The sequence below is a fragment of the Vipera berus genome, assembly GCF_964194415.1.
Source record: "Vipera berus genome assembly, chromosome: Z".
Classification (NCBI taxonomy): domain Eukaryota; kingdom Metazoa; phylum Chordata; class Lepidosauria; order Squamata; family Viperidae; genus Vipera; species Vipera berus.
In genome coordinates, this window is record NC_138205.1 from 2,289,387 (window position 1) to 2,303,295 (window position 13,909).

Genomic DNA, 13,909 nt, shown 5'->3' on the forward strand with positions numbered 1-13,909 from the left:
TATGACGGTGGCACTCTCCTGGAGGGCGTCCCGTGATCCCCTTTTGCAACCTTCCAAGCAGCGAAGCCAGATCCGCTTAACGTCCCTGCGACTCGCTTAAGAATCGCGGGGATTCACTTAAGGACTGCGGCAAGAAACCAGGCCGAAGCTTACTTGAAGAAACGCCTCGCTTAGACCCAGAATTTTTAGGCTGAATTGCGGCCGTTAAGGCGAGGACTCCCTATATTCTAGAACGCAGCATTCACGTCTCGCCTATCCTTGCACGCTTGCACTTTTGCTCGCACATATGACCGGGAAGTATTCCCACTTATTTTGCAAAACTTTCCTCCACCCATCCACCCCCAGAGCATAATGCTTGTATACACACTTACCCCCCCCCTCCACCCCTCCAGGCTTCTGAATTGCTGTTTCCTTTGCGGTTTCTGCCTGTTTGCGTCCTCCGAAGTTCCTTTTTCTTGTAAATCCGCACAACTTGGAGCTGAAAATTTCTTTTTTTTTTCTTGTTTCGGAGAAGTGGCCGCGGGGAGGAAGTTGCGTAGGGCCAGCGCCCAAAACGCTGAGCCTGGCAACGTGGGTGGGGGGAAGCCCGCCACCCAACAACACCAGCCCACCCCGGAAGAATTGCTGACCTGGCCAAATCAGCCTGTTGTGTTACGGGGTCTCGGGGAGCGCCGGCCGTGTCCCGGGTGCAGGGAAACGGGGTGCCTTTGTGGGGGGGGGGGAAAAACCAAGGGTACAAACTCTTCTGCCCCTTTCCTTACCAGAGAGAGCCCTCTGATGCTCCGGGTTCACCTTCCTGGAAGCGCAGGAGGTGGAAATCCCCAGCGCATCACCAACCTGCCGTACGGGGTGGTGGGCCAGGAGCATGCGCCAAACAGGCGGGGAGCCTCTCTGCTTACCCAGAATTCTCTGTGCCATGCGGGGATCGCGCATGGGGGGGCGAGGTGCAACGGGGTTCGGGTGAAGCAGGGTGGAGCGGCCTCTGCATACAGGGGGGCAGCGGGCACACCCGCGTGACCACGGAGCTGGGGTTTGTTGGCAGGGTTTCGAGGATCTGCTGGTCGTTCTTTTTTTTGAGGGGGAGGGCTTGTGTGTCACTTCTTCCCTTCCTCCCCAGGCGGGCAAGATCCCCAGTTACCCACAATGCACAGGGGCTCCCCAATTCTGCCAGGGCTGGACCGCCATGCCCGTCCGCCATGCCCGAGGAAGGCAGTTAGGCAGGACACAGTCCCAGCTTATTTATTATTTAACTGCTGTAAGTCAAGGACTGTCTGTGTGTGTGTATATATATATATATATATATAAAGATTACGAGGCTTTCCAACTCGCTCACGGTGACCCAGGGTGGGTTACAGAAACGCCGCCAATATACACCACGATAACACACACACACACACACACACACACCAACCCTTCTGGCGACAATCCAACCTACCGCTTGATGGGGTCCATATCACTTTGGGGTCCCCAGGTCCACTGGCAAAATCAGGACTTCGGGGGTTTTTTTGGGGGAAGAGCGTCAAAGTGGGCTCCAGTTTTATCTCTGCAGGGATGATGGTCCACCGCAGAGGTCCCCAACCGCCCAGTCTGCGAACCGGTACCAGGCCGCGGCATGCTAACAACCGGTCCGCACAAACAAGCAAAGCCCCGTCTGTGGGATGCTGGCAGCACACAAAACCAGGCCCCCTCCAGTCCGCGGAAAAACCTCCCTCCACGGAACCGGGGGTCCCTGGTGCCCCAAAGGTTGGGGACCTCTGGTCTACAGGGCGGGAGCCACCCCCGAGAAGGCCCTTCTTGGTCCCACCAGATGGGCCTCCTTAAGAGAGGAGATCCCCCCCTAACATCCCCCCGCCTCCCCGCTCTGGTGGGTCACGTGGATGCAACCGGGAAAGGATGGTCCTTCAAATAACCACAGAGAGTTTTAAAAAGGGACAGACAGAACCTTGAACGGGACCTGGAAGCAAATCAGCCCTCAATGCAACTCACCCAATCAATTTGCACAAGGGTCGCTTGTATCAGGTGTGCAAATCTAGGCTTGCCCGTGAATGCCGGTCTGGGGTGTGGGGTGGGGGGAGTAGGGTGGAAACCGGCTTCCAGGAGGTTGCGTGTGTGTGATTTCTTGATCCCTTTGACCATTTCATCAGGGCTGAGCTGCAAAACCCCACAGTACGCGGTGCGCAGGGAAGGCTGCCTGGATTTAAATCAGAGAACGTGTGAATGGGTTAGAGGAGGAGGTGGGCGGGGGGAAGAGCGCTCCCAGTGTCATGCGTGCATCTTGTGATGTTCGTGGGCATTGGCGAGAGATAGAAAGGGAGAAAGAGGGCGCGTGTGTGGTGTGCACATCACGGCAGGTAGACAGGCGAACATCCTGAACGTGTGCGCAGTTTCCCAGGCTGAGCGCGCAGAGAGATTGCACGAACAGGCAGGGCTGGGGCGTGCAGCGCCTCCGACTGCGCGCAGGCAGCGCTTCGCGGCCCTGTGTTGGTGGAAAGACAACGGGACACGTAGGGCTTGGCGCACGGAAGCGAGATATTTCAGGAATCCTGGTCGCTTTGTTGCGATTGTTGACTCTCCGGGCCACCTTCTCCATGGTGGCAAAGAAAGCCAAGTTGCAGAAAGGAAAAATGTCCTGACCAAACCCGTTCGCACAAACAGCCAAACCAAAGCGCCGGGAGTCCTCTTCCTCCCCACCCCCACTCTCTCTCTTTCTCTCTCTCACACACACACATACACTCCAGCTTGGAAAAATTCCAGAGAATTGGAATTTGGAATTGTAAATAGAAGGAGCAGCTGGCCAGGCTTTGCGGTCCAATTTCTGGACGGAAAACCAGTTGGAGTCCTTCAAGGGCAGACCGTACAGATAGATCTGCAACGGGGGTTCCTGGATGTCTCCTGACTTCTCGGGGGGGGGGATGCGCTGCCCCTGTGCGTCACGCGGATCTACCCAGGAGGACCGGTGAGCGGCTCTCCCGTGCTCGGTCGCGTGGGCCTCGATTCGCCGTGCGCGTGAGAGGCGCGAAAAGAGCGCACCGTTGCAATGCGAGGAAAACCTGGCGCGACGCGACGAGCTTATGAAACGGGCGTCCCAGAGACCTTGCCTTCTAAAGCGTGCGCCGTCCAGCGCTCGGCGCGCTTCTACGAGCTGAGCGCGTGGGGTAGAGCGCCTGTGTCGTCGACCAGAACAGAATGCAGGACCGCAACGGAGCCTCAAATTGCTCCGTTGCGGACTGAGAACGCGGTTAAGTGAACTTGGCTCCATTTTACGACCTTTCTCGCCGCCGTTGCTAAGCGAACCGCTGCGGTTGTTCAGTGAATCACGCGGCCGGCTTGCGAGCCTGGCTTCCCCCTTGTTTGTCGGAAGCTCGCCAAAAGGGGATCACGTGACCCCCGGGACACGGCAGCCGTCGTAAATAGGAGCCAGTGGCTGAGTGTCTGAATTTCGATCTCCCGGCCAAGGGGATGCTGCAACGTTGTAAGTGTGAGAAATGGTTGTGAGTCATTTTTGTCAGTGCGGTTGTGACTTTGAAGCAGACATGTCAAACACAAGGCCCGGGGGCCAGATCCGGCCCGCGAAGTGGTTTCATGTGGCCCCCGAAGTCATCCTGGAAACAGTGAGGGAACGGCCCCCGCTGCCTTGGCCCTGGCCCAGAGACCCTCCTTCCGCCAGAGACCCCCAGATCTGTCCCACTCCTGCCCAGGCCCCCACAGGCACCCTTGATGCCAGCGATGTAGAGCTGGCCATGCCCACCCAGTAGGCCATACGCACTCCAGCTGCGCCCACCCTGGCCATACCCACCCGGCCCCCCGAGGGCAACCGCAATGCTGATGTGGCCCTCAATGAAATTGAGTTTGACACCCCTGCTTTGAAGGGACACTGAATGAGCCGTTGAGGACGACTGTAGTAATGAAAGAATAACACAGTCGGAAGGGACCTCGGAGGTCTTCTATCTAGTCCAGCCCTCTGCTCAATCAGGAAACCTTGTACCATTTCAAACAAATGTTTGTCCGATCTCTTTTTAAAAACCTCCAGTGATGGAGCACCCACAACTTCTGGTGGCCAGCTGTTCCACTGGTTAACTGCTCCTTCCGACGTGACCTAAAAACATATTTATTTGAACAAGCCGGCCTGGTCTGATGGGTTTAGGGGTATTTTAATGTTATTGTATTAATGTATTGAATTGGGCTGTAATATTTAATATTTTTTTAATTTTTGTATGTTGTATTTTATTGTATTGCCCTGTACACCACCCTGAGTCCTTCGGGAGAAGGGCGGTATAGAAATTAAATTATTATTATTCTCGGCATCAGGAAGTTTCTCCTTAGTTCCAGGTTGCTTCTCTCCTTGGTGAGTTTCCATCCGTTGCTTCTTGTCCTGCCTTCAGGGGGCTTTGGAGAATAACTTGACACCCCCCACCCTCTTCTTTGGGGCAGCTCCTCAAATATTGGAATTCTGCTATTATGTCGCCCCCCCCCCCCGCCACCCAGTCCTTCATTTTGTTAAAGTAGACACCCAATCCCTGCAACTGCTCTTCAGTGGAACAGCTTCCCTCCAGAAGTTGTGGGTGCTCCATGACTGGAGGGTTTCAAGAAGAGACTGGACAGCCGTTTGTCTGAAACGGTCTAGGGTCTCCTGCTTGAGCAGCGGGCTGGACTAGATGACCTCCAAGGTCCCTTCTGTTATTCTGTTATTATTTCTCCTCCTCTTCCTCTTCCTCCTCCTCCTCCTCCTCCTCCTCTTTTAAGAAGAGATCATTGGACCAACCATCTGTCTGAAACAGTCTAGCGTCTCCCGCTTGAGCGTGTGGGGGGGGGTTGGACTAGAAGACCTCTGAGCTCCCTTCCAACTCCGTTATTCTCTTACAGATTTCAGAGCGCAGGAAAGGCGTTGGTTCCCCGTAGCCTTTGGCCACATCGCCCCCCAGGGGCGAAAGGTCTTCTCCCCCCCCCACCCCCTAAGAGCCTCTTCATACGTGACTTGATCTTTGCACGCTTGGGGTGATTCATCCCCGCTCCGGAGTCTGCGTGCCCGTCACACCGTGCCAGTCACACTTCGTTCTTCGTTGCACAAGCCAACCGGCGATGGGGCTGTTGGTGACTTGGCCCCGCCACTTCCCTCCTCCGGAGGCGTGCCGGGAAGTCCTGTCAGCTGCTCGCTTCCCGTTTCTCTCCACTCGGGCTGCTTGGCAGGCGTGCAACGCGCAAGGCCCTGGCACTGGCCCGTTGCAACAACCGCAGCCACTCTGCCCGCCTGGGAGCCAAACTTAGCTCTGGGCTTTTCCAGAAATAGCCACGGTCGCAGCCACATCTGGGGACCGGGAAGACGAGACATACACATACAAACACACACACACACACACACACACACACACACATCGCCAGGCTTTCTTTACTCAGCCTGGCGAGGTGGGTGGGTTCCCACGATAGCGTCTGGTTATAAAAAGCCAGTCCTGACCACACCAAAGATGGCCTGGCCGCTGCCTCCGTCTGGCTCAAGATTTCTGGCAGGGCGCGGGACAGGGATGGGTGAGTCACAGGCGCTGGGGGTGGACACCGCCCCCCCCTTTCCCGTCCCGCAGGGGGGTCTCCTGGCGGCGTGGGAGAAACGCAGTTCCCCAAACCGCCGGTCGAATCGGAAGGGGGTGGGAGAGGCAGGCCAAGCCAGGTTGCGTCCTGGCGTGGAGGGGGCGGGAAAGAAAAAATGGTTCATTGATCCGCAGAGTTACTTCGCTGAGCTGGCCCCTCTGCCCATTTTACGGATGGAAAGGTGGAGGGAGCTGAAAAAGGGGCCCGTTTGGCCTAGCGGTTAAAGCAGCAGGCTACAAATCCGAATGGAGCCGGAAGGGGGGGACCTTGGAGGTCTTCTAGTCCCACTTCAGACAAAGGGTGGTCCGCGATCTTTTCTGAAAAGCCTCCAGCGATGGAGCAGCCACGACGTCTGAAGTTCCGCCGGTTTTATTGTCCTCACAATTAGGAAGTTTTTCCTCCGTTCCGGGTTGCTTCTCTCCTTGATTGGTGTCCGTCCGTGGCTTCTTGTCCTGCTTTCGGGAGCTTTGGAAAATAAGTCGACACCCCTCTTCTTTGGGGCAGCCCCTCAAATGCTGGAAGGCTGCTATCAGGTCCTGTTCCCCCCCCGCCCCCCCCCGGTCCTTCTTTTCTCTACACTGGCCAGACCCGAATCGCGTAGCCGTTCTTCCTATCTTTTAGTCTCCAGGCCTTTTAAAAATAAATAAATAGATAAATAAATAAATAAATAAATAAATAAATAAATAAATAAATAAATAAATAAATAAGAAGAAAGTTGGAAGGGACCTTGGAGGTCATCTAGTCCAACCCCCTGCTCAGGCAGGAAACCCTCTACCATTTCAGACAAAATGGCTGTCCAGTCTCTTCTTAAAAACTTCCGGTGTTGGAGCATTCACCGCTTCTGGAGGCAAGGAGTTCCACGGGTTAATTGTTCTGTCAGGAAGTTTCTCCTTAGTTCCAGGTTGCTTCACTCCTTGATTAGTTTCCGTCCATTGCTTCTTCTCCTGCCTTCGGGCGCTTTGGAGAATAGCTTGACTCCCTCTTCTTTGGGGCAGCCCCTGAGAGATTGGAAGACTGCTATCGTGTCCCCCCTCGTCCTTCTCTTCGTTAAACTGGATATCCCCAATTCCAACATCTTTAATCATCTTAGTTGCTCTTCTCTGCCCTTTTTCCAAAGGTGGGGACCAAAACTGGACGCACGATCCCAGGTGTGTATTACAAGGAGTCCTCAGCTTAACAACAGGTCGGCCAGTGACCGTTCCAAGTTACAACGGGTTTGAAAAAACAGCGTTTTTCACACCCGTGACCGTTGCAGCATTTTCCCCATGGCGACATGATCAAAATTCAAACGCTTGGGAACCGACTCGTATTTACGACGCTTGGAGCGTCCCCGAGGGTGGGGTGGGGATTCACGCGATCCCCTTTTGTAAAACTTCTGCCGGGCAAAGTCATATGGATTCAGTTAACGACCGCGTGGCTAACTTTAACTCGGGCGATTCGCTTAACCAGCTGGGCCGAGAAATGTCCTAAAATGGGGCCAAACTGACTTTGCAAGCGTTTCGCTTAACAATAAAAAGCGTTCGGCTGCATTGTGTGTGTGGGGGGGGGAGGGTGGTGGTATGTTAAGGCAGCAGAGTCTTGAGTTCTAGTTCTGCCTTAGGCGTAAAAGCCAGCCGGGTGACGCTGTAGCCATAATGCACTTATCCACGCTTTGCCCTGGCTGGGAATGATGGGAGTTAGAGTTCAACCCGTGCTTCTCCCAGAGTTGCCAGGAGGGACGGATAGTCCCCAGCCACAACTGAGTCCAACATTTCCGTTGCTAAGCGAGGCAGTCATTAAGTGAGTTTTGCCCCAGCACTTACGGTTGTAAAGTGAATCTGGCTTTGATTGTCGGAAGGTGGCAAAAGGGGATCAACGTGACACCCCCCCCGGGACGCTGCAATCGTCATAAACGCGAGTCAGTTGCCAAGCAGTCCGGATTTTGATCCCCTGATGCCGCAACAGTCATAAAGTGTGAAAAACGATCGTAAGTCGCTTTTTTCAGCGCGGCTGTAACTTTGGTCACTAAATAAGCGGTTATAACTCGAGGACTCGCCTATAAAAAGTCCTGCATCGAAAATACAGGTTCCAAGAACTCAATGAAAAGATAATTGTCCGCCAGTCTTTCTCACCCTTAAGCCGCTTGAAGGTGGGTGGACTTCAACTCCCAGAATTCCTCAGTCAGCATGCCTGGCTGAGGAATTCTGGGACTTGAAGTCCACCAGTCCATTGCCTTCTCTTTGGCCTGGCTCTTCCCCCCCCCCCCCCCCCCCGCCACCAGCTGGCCAGGCAGCAGCAATCGCTCCCCGCGAGGCAGATCTCAGCCGCCCCTCCCTCCCCATTTATCTCTATGGTTTCAGACCCCTCTGGAAGATCAAGGCGAAAGATGATTGGTGGCCGTCGGGAGGAGGGGGCGCCATTGGCTGGCTGGCTGGCTGGAGAAAGCCAGCACAAGGCAAGCTGGGCTAAACACCGCCGGGGCGAGGCAGGGGTTAATCTGGGAGGCGGGGCGGAGACGAGGCCACGCCTCCCGGCTCCCAAGCCAGGCGTCCCATTGGAGGCAGGGCCAGAAGGTGGCCGCCCCCTTCGGAGGCGGGGCCTGGCGCTGATGGGAGGGGGGAATAAACACCGCCGAGGGTTAACCCTCTCCTGCCCGGAGCCGACGGCGTCGCTGGGAACGTGGGATGGGAACGACGACCCCGGAGCGGCGGCGGAAAAAGCAGCCGCTTCCGCCTCTGCGGGGCTGGACCCGGGGGGGGGGGTCGCCTCCACGTGCTGGAAGTAGGTCCGGCAGAAAGGAGACGGGAGCGACGCTTTTGTAGATGCGGGTTCAGAGGAAAGGGGGGGTGGCGTTACGTGTGAATGCTCCCGAAAGCGTGTCCGCGTGTTGGGGAGGGGGAGATTATTTTTTTCTTTTTTGGAAAGCCTAAGATCAAACCTGGGTCTGTTCCCCGGAGGAAAATTGTATGCATTCCTGGCTTTTTTTACCCACCACCAGCCCCGTCCCCTTTCTGCCTCTTTTTTTTTTTTAAAAAAAAAGAGGAATGCGTTGGACTACAACTCCCATCGCTCTCAGTCGGAGGCGCAGGAAAGCTATCGGCAAAACGGGAAGGGAAAAATTGCTGCGCTTTCCAGACCTGGCTCTCTCTCTCTCCCCCGCCCCCCTCCCCTCCAACCTCCAAAGTCACATTCACACAACCTAACAAGCTTTGCGCGTTTTTTGGGGGGGGGGTGGGGGCTCTGGGTGCAAAAGGTTCCCCCTGAAAGAGGGAAAGGGCTATTTTCAACCTTGGCGTTGGTGGGTGGCTTGAGGCCGTCTCCCTCCTGGGCTGTGGGCAGATGCAGGCGCCCCGGTGGAGAAATGGGGTTGTCAGAAGACACTTTTTTGGGGTGTGTGTGTGTGCAAAGTGTATGTGCAAACTTAACTTCTCTCTCTCCTCTCTCCCTCCCTCCTCCTCTCTCTCCCCTCCCTCCCTCTCCCTCTCCCTCTTTCTCCTTCCTTCCTTCTCTCTCTCCCTCTCTCCTTCCCTCTCTCCCTCTCTCTCTCCTCCTCCTGCTCTTTCTCCCTCCCTCCCTCCTTCTCTCTCTCCCTCTCTCTCTCTCTCCCTCTTTCTCCTTCCTTCCTTCTCTCTCTCCCTCTCTCCTTCCCTCTCTCCCTCTCTCTCTCCTCCTCCTGCTCTTTCTCCCTCCCTCCTTCTCTCCCTCCCCCCTCTCTCTCTCCCTCTTTCTCCTTCCTTCCTTCTCTCTCTCCCCTCCCTCCCTCTCCCTCTCCCTCTTTCTCCTTCCTTCCTTCTCTCTCTCCCGCTCTCCTTTCCTCTCTCCCTCTCTCTCTCCTCCTCCTGCTCTTTCTCCCTCCCTCCCTCCTTCTCTCTCTCCCCTTTCTCTCCCTCTTTCTCCTTCCTTCCTTCTCTCTCTCCCTCTCTCCTTCCCTCTCTCCTCCTCCTGCTCTTTCTCCCTCCCTCCCTCCTTCTCTCTCTCCCCTTTCTCTCCCTCTTTCTCCTTCCTTCCTTCTCTCTCTCCCTCTCTCCTTCCCTCTCTCCTCCTCCTGCTCTTTCTCCCTCCCTCCCTCCTTCTCTCTCTCCCCTTTCTCTCTCTCCCTCTCCCTCTTTCTCCTTCCTTCCTTCTCTCTCTCCCTCTCTCCTTCCCTCTCTCCTCCTCCTGCTCTTTCTCCCTCCCTCCCTCCTTCTCTCTCTCCCCTTTCTCTCTCTCCCTCTCCCTCTTTCTCCTTCCTTCCTTCTCTCTCTCCCTCTCTCTCTCTCTCCTCCTCCTGCTCTTTCTCCCTCCCTCCCTCCTTCTCTCTCTCCCTCTCTCTCTCTCTCTCCCTCCCTCCCTCTCTCCCACCCTCACCCCCATCTCCCCTTGCAGCATTACATGTGGCTGTGACCGCCGGAGGCTTTAGACCAGAGGAGGCCTAAATTACCAGCGGCTGGGGGGGCGCCCGTCCCCTGGATCTGGGGGGGTGGAGGGTGGGGAACGAAGACGCGTCCACTGTGGGAGAAAGGTAAGGGGTGGGCTTCGGGGGGGGGCTGGGGACGGGGGAGGAGTAACGTTGGTTCCAGGTGCATGAGGGATGGGGAATTGGGGAGGGGTGGGGGTGGGGGGTCAAACAAAAGTACCAAATGGCCCAACTAATAAAATGGGCAGAAGGTATGTCTTGTATCACGGGTCTACGGGTCTCCAAACTTGGCAACTTGACTTCAACTCCCAGAATTCCCCAGCCATTTTAAAGACTTGGGGACCAACTGCCAGAATTCTTCAGCCAGGTTGAGAGTAGAAGTCCACCAAGTCTTAAATTGGCTGAGGAATTCTGGGAGTTGAAGCCCACCAAGTCTTAAAGTGGCTGAGGAATTCTGGGAGTTGAAGCCCAGCAGTCTTAACGTGACTGAGGAATTCTGGGAGTTGAAGCCCACCAGTGTTAAATTGGCTGAGGAATTCTGGGAGTTGAAGCCCAGCAGTCCTAACATGACTGAGGAATTCTGGGTGTTGAAGTCCCCAAGTCTTAACGTGACTGAGGAATTCGGGGAGTTGAAGTCCCCAAGTCTTAACGTGACTGAGGAATTCTGGGAGTTGAAGCCCAGCAGTCTTAACATGACTGAGGAATTCTGGGTGTTGAAGTCCCCAAGTCTTAACGTGACTGAGGAATTCTGGGAGTTGAAGCCCAGCAGTCTTACCGTGACTGATGAATTCTGGGAGTTGAAGCCCAGCAGTCCTAACATGACTGAGGAATTCTGGGTGTTGAAGTCCCCAAGTCTTAACGTGACTGAGGAATTCTGGGAGTTGAAGTCCCCAAGTCTTAACGTGACTGAGGAATTCTGGGAGTTGAAGCCCAGCAGTCTTAACGTGACTGAGGAATTCTGGGAGTTGAAGCCCAGCAGTCTTAACATGACTGAGGAATTCTGGGTGTTGAAGTCCCCAAGTCTTAAAGTTCCGAAGATTGGAGACCTCTTGTTTCATATCATTGATTAAGGAGCTATTATTTGGGCCTTCTGGGCTGTCTGGACTTCAGGCGACTAGGTCGGTGCGTCTTCAGACATGGCTTGCCTTTCCTTTCTTGGCCCCAAATCCCCCATTTGTGTCGGTGCCAAAGGAGAGCCAGTTTGTTTGAGTGGTTACGGTGCTGGTCTAGAAAGTGGGAGGTGGTGAGTTCTAGTCCTGCCTTAGGCACGAAAGACAGCTGGGTGACTGGGCCAGTCCTCCACCCTCATCCCAGCCCACCTCACAAGGCCGTTGTGGGGAAAGCTGGACGGCGTAATTCGGTACCTTCAACACCTGGAGTTACTTATAAAGAAAGCCAGCCAGCCAGGATAAAAATGTCATCCTAAGTATAACGGAGGACTAGAACTCCCATCCTGCCGCCTTGCCGCCTTGCCGCGGCCTTTAATTATTCCACCGTTCGTTACCCCCCCCCCCCGGACGGGCTGCCCATCAGAGCGGGGACGTTTCAACCGAAGAGAAGAGACTTGTGGGTACTCGGGGAAAATAGGGGGCGGGACTAGATGACCTCCAAGGTCCCTTCCAACTTTATGATTGTGATTATTATAAAAGAGTTAAACTGAAGCACAACGGTGTAAAAAAAAGGGGGGGCTGTGCGGGAGGGGGGTGTCTCCATCCTCTGCCGGTCCCCTAACCCAACTCCCCCCCCCATCTTTTTTCTTCCCCCTGTGCAGACTGGATGCATCGCACATTGGAACAGTTAGGGGTCCGTGCTGGACGGGACCCTTTTTCACTCGGCAACCTGGGTTGCAGCGGAGCCTGGACGTCGTGCCATTCTCGCCCATGGCTCCCGGGGGGCAGGTATTATGGGCTGGGGAGCGGGTTCGAGGAACAGCCCTGGTTTGGGTAGCAGGGGGAGGCGGGCAAGTCCCGGGATCCTGGGGTCTCAGCTAGCCTGGCTGCCTTCTCCCTTCCCCCCCCCACCCCCCCCCACTCATTTTGGCTTCCAAAAACCCTTGTTTTCTCCGAGTTGAAATTTCAGAATTTCGAAGTTGGGGAAAACGATTGGCGTAGAATAAGTTCAAAGCAACAACAACAAAAAAATACTTTCGTACCGAAGTTTTGAGCTTCCTCGATAAACTCAGGCACGGAGGCAGTCCTCAAGTTACAGCCGTTCGTTTAGCGACCAGAGTTCCAATCACGGCGCTAAAACAAAGTACCTTTTATTTTTCACACGTACGACCGTTGCAGCATTCTCCCTCCCTCCCTCCCTCCTCCCCCCTCCCGGTCGTCCAATGGAGCAAAACTCACTTAACAGCCCTCTCGCTTAGCGACGGAAAACTTCGGGCTCCATTGTCATCTTGTGTCGAGGACCGGCCCGTGTGCAGATCTCTGCAGAGTAAATAGTCCTCCACTTACGACCTATTGCTTAGCAACTATTTGAAGTTACGACAGAGGGCCCCCCCCCAAAAAATAAGGTACTTACCAGCCAGATTCAAAGTTCCGACGGCCGCCGCAATTTAGACGCTTAGCAACCGATCCGGATTTACGGCCGTTTGCCCGCATCCCACAGCCGTGACAGCGATGTGACAGTATTCTTTGCTGGAAACGGGTATTTATTGCCGTTTTTCCGGGAAAAAAACCCCACACCTTTTCCGAACAATGGGGTTGTTTGATTTTTTGTTTTTGTTTTGCTTAATGGCTGCAATGCTCACTTAACGATGGTGGATTCGCTTAACGACCACCACAAAAAAAGAATGTCGTAAAATCAGGTCTCTGGTTATAGCACCAAGGACACACACACACACACCAGTTCAACCCGGACCTGCAAATATTCTCCTTTCTCAGGTTCAGAGAATAAACTCTCTTTGTGGGTTCTCCGTTTATCCGGAGCATCCTCTCCGCCTTCTCCCAATCTCGGGGAATCTCAACCAGGGTTAGCTTCAGCTGCTCTCCATTTCTCTCGGAGAAACTTTTGTCCCGTGTTCACCTTGACACGCTTACACACACACAAACACACACACACATACCCCAAGCCGTGTTCATCCATCTCTGCCTCCCTTTCCTGTCGCAAATTGAGTGTGTGTATGTGTTGGGGGGTGGCAGTTTTGGTGTTGCCTGCTCTGCTTCCTCTCCTAAGCCTGCTCCCTCCCACCTCGAGAGATTTCCGCTCCCCCAAAATGGTCTCAGGGCACCATTTCCACCCCATAGAACAGGGGTCTTCAGGTTTGGCCCTTTGATGACTTATGGACTAGCTGAGGAATTCTGGGGCTTGAAGTCCACAAGTCATCAAAGGGCCATAGTTCCCTCAGGCTGGCTGAGGAATTTTGGGGGTTGAAGTCCACAAGTCATCAAAGGGCCACAGTTCCCTCACGCCGGCTGAGGAATTCTGGGAGTTGAAGTCCAGAAGTCTTAAAAGGGACATAGTTCCCTCACGCCGGCTGAGGGAATCTGGAAGTTGAAGTCCACAAGTCATCAAAGGGTCATAGTTCCCTCAGGCTGGCTGAGGGATTCTGGGAGTTGAAGTCCACAAGTCATCAAAGGGTCATAGTTCCCTCACGCTGGCTGAGGGATTCTGGGAGTTGAAGTCCACAAGTCATCAAAGGGTCATAGTTCCCTCACGCTGGCTGAGGAATTCTGGGAGTTGAAGTCTAGAAGTCATTAAAGGGCCATAGTTCCCTCACGCTGGCTGAGGAATTCTGGGAGTTGAAGTCCAGAAGTCATCAAAGGGCCATAGTTCCCTCAGGCTGGCTGAGGGATTCTGGGAGTTGAAGTCCACAAGTCATCAAAGGGTCATAGTTCCCCACGCTGGCTGAGGAATTCTGGGAGTTGAAGTCCACAAGTCATCAAAGGGTCATAGTTCCCTCACGCTGGCTGAGGAATTCTGGGAGTTGAAGTCTAGAAGTCATTAAAG

At 54.6% G+C, this 13,909-nt stretch overlaps 1 protein-coding gene across 6 annotated transcripts in view; it reads left to right on the plus strand.

The window, feature by feature from the left end:
• The window catches only part of LOC308678228 (lysine-specific demethylase 6B-like), a 95,470-nt gene that overhangs the window by 41,374 nt on the left and 40,187 nt on the right, over positions 1–13,909 (plus strand). For 5 of the 6 annotated variants that reach the window (XM_081345273.1, XM_081345278.1, XM_081345275.1 and 2 more), the window contains 2 exons: positions 9,928–10,063; positions 11,730–11,856. In XM_081345273.1, coding sequence (XP_081201399.1) covers positions 11,735–11,856 — 122 coding nt within the window. In that variant the 5' untranslated portion in view covers positions 9,928–10,063; positions 11,730–11,734. The remainder of the gene's footprint in view (positions 1–9,927; positions 10,064–11,729; positions 11,857–13,909) is intronic. The other variant, XM_081345277.1, reaches the window with a different exon arrangement.